General features: G+C 38.9%; 1 protein-coding gene across 1 annotated transcript; it reads left to right on the plus strand.

Moving 5' to 3' along the window:
- Positions 1–4,019: 4,019 nt before the first annotated feature.
- LOC121962642 (leucine-rich repeat transmembrane neuronal protein 2) lies at positions 4,020–9,453 on the plus strand. Its single transcript, XM_042512870.1, has 2 exons — positions 4,020–4,052; positions 8,318–9,453. The coding sequence occupies exon 2, from the start codon at positions 8,330–8,332 to the stop codon at positions 9,395–9,397; it is 1,068 nt and encodes a 355-aa protein (XP_042368804.1). The 5' UTR covers positions 4,020–4,052; positions 8,318–8,329; the 3' UTR covers positions 9,398–9,453.
- The last annotated feature ends 376 nt before the right edge of the window (positions 9,454–9,829 follow it).

A 9,829-nucleotide genomic window follows, 5' to 3' on the forward strand; every position in this document is an offset into this window, starting at 1 on the left:
GCCGCGACTAAAATTTGTATCATTCAGAAAAGTTTTACTAACTTTGAGGGATGTTTTCGATGCATCGTAGCTCTTTTAGAAGCATTTTTTTTTTTTAGAAGTTTTTACGGGGATTCAATAAATCCATAATGACAGATCCGATAGCGGGTGTCTTCCATCCATATTTTATCCAGATTTTGATGATAAAAGTATATCAGCATAACATAATGTGAACAGCCAAACAAAAAAATCAGATCTGAGCAAATAACCCGAATTGAGCGTTAAGACCTGCTGTGTGAACGTAGCCTTAGTGGTGTTTGGAAGACCTGGAAACTCAGAATATGGGATCAGGACACGAGTCAGCACTATAACTTGTACTTTTGCAGGAATAATGGAGTTTATATTTATGTATATATATTTCTTTTTTATTGAATGTGAACCTTAAACTCCCTAAAAGTAATCTGAGCTGTAAAACAGTGAAATGTATGAATGTGATGCCTGTATCATTAAAAATGTGAGCTAAAAGTATGATCATCAGTATGTGAAAAGGTTTTCTGTAGCACTCAACCTGAGTTTGAATTTAAATCTTTATTTCAAAATGTTCATAAGTATTGTAAGAGTGGAACAGCTAACGAAATTAAACCTCTGTGACTCTCACTGCCTCCTACTGTGATATGTAAGTACTGTTCTGTTGAAGCTGCAAAACTCCTCCCAAACACCCTTTCAATCTCAGGACAGGAAGTTGTTGAAAGGACTAAGAATATCTTCTCCCTTACAGAGCTGTTTGTTCCTTCTCCGAGGTGCTGCAGTCTTGGATATGCCAAAGATATGCAACAACACTGATTTTGATACATTTATAGTTTTTTTTGTATAGAGTCACATTTAAAATTTAGGACCTGTTAAAGCCTTGAATGATAATAATAGTCTCCTTGAGTTGTTTTAGCTATTGAAAAGTGTTTTGTTGCTGTGTTAAAAATGTGTGTGTTGAGCGTGTTAGTTTTGAGCATGTATTTAACTGAACTGTGATTTGCGAGGCCGGATGGTGCTCTCTCAGTATCTGTGAGTCAGTGCTTTTAAAGCCCTAAGCTGTTTTTTTTTCCTAGCTTTGGTTATAATGCACTTCAACACTCAGTCCCTCAATGCACAATCTATATACAACTTTTTTTTTCAGGACAACCTGGGCTATCAGAATATTTAGGCAGCAGTGATGTCACTTGAATGTACATATAGTTATGAGACCATAAAAAACAAAGAAAAATCAAAATGGAAATTGAATTTTACATATCTCTAGTGACAAATCACACAAAAGTATTGTGTACAAGCTTTTTTGTTGTGGAAAACATTTTTCCCAAGTGTTGGGAATCAGGAAGTGAAAAAATAAACACTGGAATTATTATAGTTCAGAAAATGGACACACTTTCCCAAAAAAGTTCCACCATACTTTTGTAGTTGTTTGTGTATCCCATTATCTGTGCCATCCTGCACAGCAGCTCCTCTCTGTGCTGCTGCAGAGGGCCACATCACACTCCTGACACTTCAGAGAGGGGCCCGATTCTCCTGCCTGCCCTGCCTGCAGTCAACACAGGGTTAACATCCATATGAGGCCCTGCTGCCTGTTACACTGTCTCCTGATTTACCCTTGTCTCATTATTATTATTATTATTAGTCCTATCATTATTATTATTATTATTATTATTATTATTATTAGTGCTATCATTATTATTATTATTATTATTGTTAGTGCTATCATTATTATTATTATTATCATTATTATTATTATTAGTGTTGTTGTTGTTGTTGTTGTTGTTGTTGTTGTTATTGTTATTGTTGGGCTGCCAGCGTTTATTGTAATGCAGGAGTTTCTGCCAATAACACAGAGCGATAGATGCAGGAGGATTCAGCCAATCACAGTGCAGTTTGCTCCAGATGACGTATGACATACGTAAGCGGATACAAAGCGTCGAATCGTCTTCCGATTGGTTGACAAGATCAAAACAAACCTCTGACCGCTTCGAAGGAATTATGGGAAACCAATATGGCGTTTAGCATCGATGCTAACGTACTTTTATCATCGGAATATGGATAAAATATGGACGGAAGATACCCGATATCGGATCTATCGTGATGTATTTATCGACCAGGGTCCCCGTAAAAACAGCTGAGCTCCCGGGCTGGATACTGAGGCTTCTGAACGAGCTACGAGCACCGGAGTTTCCCTCTGAGCGGCTCAGCCGACAGCTTTTCACCGGAGAAAACAGTGAGCCGATCCGACACACTCGCTCTCAAAATCACTCAGACTAACAAATGATCGCTTTAGAGGCTGAAGAATAGGCTGCATTTAGTTAATATAGTCTGTAATCGATGTTTAGGATTTTTGAATCGATTCTGAATCGTTAAAAATGAGAATTATTACGTGAATCGATTTTTCTCCCACTCCGAGTAGATTTAATTTTTCTTTAAAGCCAGGGGAAAATGTCCAGAGAGCTACTTTTCTGAGTATCATTATTCTATATTTAAAGCTATTTTACAGAATTATTATTATTATTATTATTATTATTAAGAACTATTGTCAGGTGATTTTCTTTTTTTTGTTCAGTTTTTTTTCTTTTACTTTCCCTTGTTTGTGTTAATTTTCAGGTCATTTTCTCGTTTTTGTTCAGTTTTATTTTATTTTTTAATTTTTTTAACTTTCCCTTTTTTGTGTAAATTTTTCAGGTCATTTTTTTTTGTTTTTTGTTCAGTTTTATTTTTAATTTTTTAACTTTCCCTTGTTTGTGTTCATATTCTCAGGTCATTTTCTTGTATTAATTACTAATTTCTTGCTATTTTTTGTCTTATTTATTCTAAAGTTGCTCATTACGTTCTTCGTTGGTTTTGTAAGAAATCGAGCCGGTGTGCGAAGGTTTCAGAGGGTTATGTCTTAAATGCGCAGTTAATATATTTGAACTTGGGATGTTTGTCGGACAAAAACAGGACATTTGAAGACGTCACCGGGGAACGTTTCAATATTTTCTGACGCTTTATCGACACAACAAAGAAGAGAGTAATAAGACGACCAGTGAAAGTGAGGAGATGAAGTGGGACTTTAATGTCCCAGCAGCAGAAACGTGGACGTAATCCCTGTAGTCCACACGGATTACCGATTAACGTCTTGTTTCATGTGCTTCACTGTCTCACTGTAATCCTGCTGCTCTCTGATCGTCTGCACAGCCGGGGTCACACACACACACACACACACACACACACACACACACACACACACACACACACACACGCGCCATGTGGATACTGTGTACACTGTGTGAAGTACACATACATACAGTATCTTCAGCAGTAGTAGTAATGTAGCAGCACGGTTGTAGTGCCAGTAGAAAAGGAGTACAACTGTATATTAGTCGCAGTTGTACTGCAGAGATACTAGATACTATACTTGTGGAAGCTGCGGTTGTGGTATTAGTTTTGGCATCAACAGTAGCAGTAATACTAGAAGTAGAAAGTTAATTTCAGTAATGGTGGAAGTACCAGGAGTAGTAGACATAGTGTTATTAGTTGTGTTTTTTTAAGTATATCAATAAAAATATGTAAATTTAAAATCGCAGTTCATCATATTCCCGTTTGCGTTTAGTTTTTCTTTAGAGACGGTGAGATCAGGAAACTGAAGGTAAAATGTGTGCATTTATCCGTATTCAGGACCGTCTCCGGGAGAGTTTGAGCCCGAGCTCGGGTGATGTTTGCAATAATCAAGTTAAGTGTACAGCAGGAAGGTAACTGAAGTCCTTTCCAGCTGCTGCACAATTATCCAGGTCGAGTCAAAGGCGACGCTGAAACTGGATCCCTGCAGACACCCAATATCTGTGAGAGGAGGCACTGTACCATCACTGACACTGTCTGAGGAGTCTGGACCTCCACTGTCCCCAAAAACACACGCAACACCTACACAACCAGTGAATGTGACTAATAACCCTCACTGGACTGACAGGTCTTTGTTTTTTGTTTCCAATAAACAGACGAAGAGCTGAAGAGAAGAACGTCAGAAATCACCTGAATAAGAAGTCAGACAGGTGATCTCTGAGGTACGTCTGCACAAACGCCACATTACCAAAAAAAAACCATCAGATCTTTGTCTTTTGTGTCCCGCTCTGCCTTCAACTACTGATGATATCATAACTACTGCTACTTGTACACTAATATTACCACAACGTCCTCGGCTGCTGCTACGTTTTTTTACTGCTGCTTCCAGTTAGTTTTCATGGTTTCGTACGAGGTGCTTGAAGTGCTTGAATTTGGTACTCATAAATAAAAAAATCACAGCTCTAAATCACAGCACCTCACAAATGGCGTGAACTAATTATATATATATATTATATATATATATATATATATATATATATATATATATATATATTTCTTGGTGTCATTTTTTGGTTGTTTGTTTTTGTTTCCAGGTCATTTTCTTGTAACTTTTTTTCCTAATTTCTTGCACATTTTTTGTGCCAATTCTTGTTAAATTACACATTGCTTGATTTCAAGGTTTCAAATTGTTAATCCATTAGAAATCTGACATTCTGACAAATTACAGGTACTGTAATTGTCTATTTCCATTTTATGCTACTTTATAAAACTAATTCTCAAATTGAAATACCTTTTGCTCAACCACAGCAACAGTAATAAATTACTTTTTTCTTTTTAAAAATTAAATTAGGATTTTTACTGATGAAACAGATAGTGATTTCACAAATCACTCACTCTTATAATTAGTTGAAATCCAGCCCAACGTATTATTGTTATTATTATTATTATTATTATTATTTAAAATAAATATTGCATAAGCAGTAGTACATGTAAAATAATAACAGTGTTTTGTATTAAATATTTTTTGTGTTTTTTATTTTTTTACACTTAAAGTATGTTTTCAGTATTTTTACATTGTGGTAGAGGTACTTTTTATTTTTTTAAGTAAAGAATCTGGTCACATGTGTAAGTGGCTCCTAAAAATCATAACTAATACCTCGAACTCTTTCCAAGTGACTCAGCTGCAGGCTAAAAACAGAATTTAGGTTAAAGAGCTGCGTTACAAACGGGGCGAGCTGCTCTGATTCCTCCGTTAATGGAGCTGGACACAGAGTGGTTTATCTGGGATTTGGACGGTATTAGTGTAATCTGTCCTCTCTGTGACCAACAGGTCCGCTCTTCATCATCTATACAATACATCCTCGCTTCATCCTACAGACCAGAGGCAATAACGTGGCTGCAATCCTGATATCTGAATATCAAAATAACACCTTGACTTCTTTATTTTACTTTATTTTAAATTTCAAGGTTTGCATGCAAACAAAAATATGTGCAAATATTTATTTTTAGTGTCAGGTGAATTATGATAAATATTCTGTCCAAATTAAATCCTCCGCTCTTATTCTCACACGTGATACCTTTAATTTTCTGTCTTTATGCTGTTGATTTGTTTCCCTCGATCCATAATAATCATGAGAAAGGCACCCTGAAACAAGCAGGCTCCGACCTTTAACCTCTGTCGCTGTCAGACGGAGGACTGAAGTTTCAAATGCAGCTCCAAGTTTTTAAACGTATTTCTCCATTTTTCTTTATTTTTTTCCTTTTTTTTTAAAAAATGAAAATAATCCGCGGTGACATTTTGTATCAGACACAACAAAGAAATGATAAAAGCTTTGGGGGGGAAAGGACACTTGGAAATGAGAAATGTACAATACAGAGTTCCTGTGGTCATGGAAAACCTGGAAAAGTCACAGATTTAGTGAAAATCATTGAAAGTTTTGGAAAAGTCATGGAAGTTTGTTGCTGGTCATGAAATTGTTGCTGTAATGTGACGTAATGGAAAATTTATTTTCTGTAGCCGTCAACGTGAAGCGGCTGTATTTTTTGTCAGCGTGACTTTCGTTTTCTCCCCACGCTCATTCTAGTATGTTTTCTTAAAAATATATTTCTTATAAAAATGATTAGCATTGGAAATAAAAATGAAAATCTTTGGCAGCCAACTAGAATAATGAAACCATCAGTTTTTGGGGCACAATTTACAGCTGAAAAAAGATAATAAACAGCAACGTTTATTATTGCAATACTCATATCATAACATGTTTTAAATCACAGTAATATTGTTTCATGACTGAAGTATTATGATAATATCATATTTATACAAAATTAATGTTATTTTGTACGTTTACCAAATTAAGTATAAAAACAAAAAATACTGAAGTATATAAATGTGTGTAATAGCATGTTAATATTAAATGTGATATGTAAATGTAAAGTGCATTATAAAAAAATCTATTATATATATTATTGATATTAATATTATTATTATTAATTCATGTTTGTATTGCATCATTCGTGTAAACAAAGTGCAGGAAGTGTGTGAAAGTTGTTGATATTTTATGAATATTTCAGGGTGTACATGTATTACAAATGTACTCTGAAAATAATTTTAAAAAGCACGTTTTGAACATTTATTTTGCCTCTATTTTCTAAAAGTTTTCTTGCCAAAGAAGCTCAGTGAGATCACAGATATCACAGCGTGAAATAAAACTCAGTGACTCTCGTTTCTTTTGCAGCGATTAAAAATATGTAAATCTATAAATAACCTGGAGATAAACACCCCTCCGCCTGCAATCAATCAAATCTGCCCAGACCGTCTAATTCTCCGCTGCCTGTCCCAGTTCATCTTCATCTCTTAAAGCTCCGCTCATAACCCCCTCCCCCTCCCACAGCTCATAACCCCCTCATAACCCCCCCACAGCTCATAACCCCCCTCCCACAGCTCATAACCCCCTCTCCCACAGCTCATAACCCCCCCCACAGCTCCCCCTCCCACAGCTCATAACCCCCTCCACAGCTCATAACCCCCTCCACCCATAATCCCCCTCCCACAGCTCATAACCCCCTCCACAGCTCATAACCCCCTCCAGCTCATAACAGCTCATAACCCCCTCCACACAGCTCATACCCCCCCCACAGCTCATAACCCCCTCCCACAGCTCATAACCCCCTCCACAGCTCATAACCCCCTCCACCCACAGCTCATAACCCCCCTCCACAGCTCATAACCCCCTCCACAGCTCATAACCCCCTCCCACAGCCGCGGCGCCGCGCGGTGAATAATTGACGAGCTCCCCCTCCCCTCCGCTGTCCTCTCTGTGTCTCTTTCCATCACTCCGTCTCTTTGTGGTGTCGCTCATCGGGTCCTCCGGGCCGTGACAACCTGCCCTCCCTCGCCTCCGTCATGTCCAGTTTCCACCTGCCGCCTGCCGCGTGCTAACTGTCGGACGGGGAGACTCGGGAGCAGCTGCTGGTAAGACTCAAAAACCCAAATATTCAAAACAAGAGTTTTTACAGCGTGCATCTTCACACAGTAACAAGAAAATGTTCTTATCTCGTCTACAGCAGCTCAATTAAAATGTCTTTATCTCAACAGCTAAAATATGTGCATTCTGATGTTTAAAAAGTATTATTATGATGTTTTATCATTAATACTATTCATTGTTATGCGTATATGTATGTATTGTAATGTATGATATTATTATTGTTATATTTTAGGATCTTTGAGTAATTCTGAATGCTCTCGAAGTTTTAGACCAGAGACAAGTTAAAGGATGAAATTTACATTTGCAAACTTGTATGTTTTTAATGTCCTATTTACAAGCTTCGAAGAGCTTATCAGGGTGTCCCATTTCACGTGTAATTTTACTTCTGTCATATTTATATTTACACTTTACTCTGTGAAAAAACAAAACAAATGCAGTAATATTCTGCAAAAGAAAAGGGGAGTAGTAACATCACAAACTTTTGTTCTTCCAAAGGAAGAAGAGAGTAAAACTTGTATTTTATTGTGTTTATTAATAGTTTAAAACATGTTTTTACGTTTTTATTGCGTCTGCTGTGACGACGAGGAGCCTGTGATGCTGCAGCTTGTTTACATTTAAAACCATTAATACGCCCGACTGAGCTAACATATTTACCTCCTCGCTGTGTCTGAAAAAACATCAGGTCTTTGTCCTCTAGTGCAGTGTTTCCCAAACGGGGGGGACTAATATATATATATTAGTCATAATCCCTCGAATATTTGTGCTATTTTAATTTCAGTGAAAAAAAAGTCATTTTAAGTTTGACAGACCACATTTTATACTCAATATTTCTACTTTCTCTGCTTCAGTTAACTGTCATTACATTGATTTGGATATTTTTCACATTTGTTTTTTATTATTATGCTTTTTTTAAAAAACCTTACAGCTAATTTATTTTTTAATCATTTACATTTATTTTATAATTATTCCGTTATTTTTAATAACTTGCATTCATTGATTTTCAGAGTTTTGGAGCCATGAAGGAGGTGGTGTTGCTCCTCCTGGTGGTGACGGCGGCGTCCTCCAGGTCTCACAGCAGCTGGTGCGAGCTGGGCTGCGACTGTCGAGGAGACCTCAGGTTCACCATATGCTCTCGGGCGCTCTTCACCCAGCTGCCCGACAGAGTCCCCCCCAACACCGAGCTGCTCGACCTCTCCGACAACCACATCTCCGTCATCCCCGAGCGCTCGCTCAACAAAAACCGCAAGCTGCGCGTACTGCTGCTGCAGAACAACAACATCAGCGTGGTGGAGGACGGCGGCTTCTCGCAGCTGGAGTTCCTGCAGAAACTGGACCTGAGCTGGAACCGGATCTCCGCGCTGACCGAGGGCTTCTCCGTCGGCTTGGCCTTCCTGCGGGAGCTGCAGCTCGCCCACAACCGGCTGACGAGGCTGGACAGCCGCAGCTTCCTGCACCTGGACAGCCTCCAGAGGTTAAACCTGACCAGCAACAGCATCCACGCCATCCAGGTGAGGTCGTTCTCCACCATGAGCGGCCTGCGGCAGCTGCACCTGGAGGGGAACCGGCTGGCGTCTCTACGGAGCGGCATCTTCTCCATGCTGCGCTCGCTGGAGGTCCTCAACCTGGCCGGCAACCACATCAGCGAGATGGAGACGGGCGTCTTCAAGCCGCTCGTCAGCATGACGCTGCTCAACCTGGCCGACAACCAGATGTCCACCGTCTGCTTCAAGACGTTCCTGAGCATCCACACGTACAGCACGCACATCCTGCTGGAGGGGAACCCGTGGAACTGCGACTGCGACCTGCAGAGAGTTTTCCGGAAGCTGCGCAGCATCCAGAGGCTCTTCCTGGACGACTACTACAACCTGACCTGCAAGGAGCCCGCCGTCCTCCACGACTACCGGCTGATGGACGTGGACACGGAGCTGTGCATTGCTGAGACCGTCACCGTGCTCATCATCACCGTCACCGTGGTGATAACCGTGCTGGCCGCCATGCTAATGGGCGAGAGGAAGAGGAAGAAGAAGAAGAAGGGGAAGCACTGGACGCAGCAGGAAGAGCTATCAGATGAGTCGGACTACTGAAACACAAAATTCTCTTTCTGTCTTTATTTTCTGACATACTGAGACAAAATGATCCCTCTGAAACCTGAGCCAGCTGACTTCTTTCAAAAACATGGCAACCAGCAAAAAAATGTCCCACAAAATGCAACAAATTAGAAAAAGAGGACAAGAAAATGACCTGAGAATTATTATTATTTTTTAAAAATGTATACAGAGAGAAATTACTAACAGTTCATCATGACAAAAATTATTATTATTATTGGACAACAGCCAATTATATTATTATTGTAGTTTTCCAGGGTTTAAAGAAACGTAATTTAATAGCTTTTTTTTAAAAAAAAACAAAAAAAAGTTCTATATAATTAGTATTATTGTTAATAATAATAAATGATTGTTACTATCGTTAGTATTTATTTCTATTTATTTGGTTTTGTATGTTTTTAAATCTATTTT

Source organism: Plectropomus leopardus, chromosome 24 (genome assembly GCF_008729295.1).
Source record: "Plectropomus leopardus isolate mb chromosome 24, YSFRI_Pleo_2.0, whole genome shotgun sequence".
NCBI classification, from domain to species: domain Eukaryota; kingdom Metazoa; phylum Chordata; class Actinopteri; order Perciformes; family Serranidae; genus Plectropomus; species Plectropomus leopardus.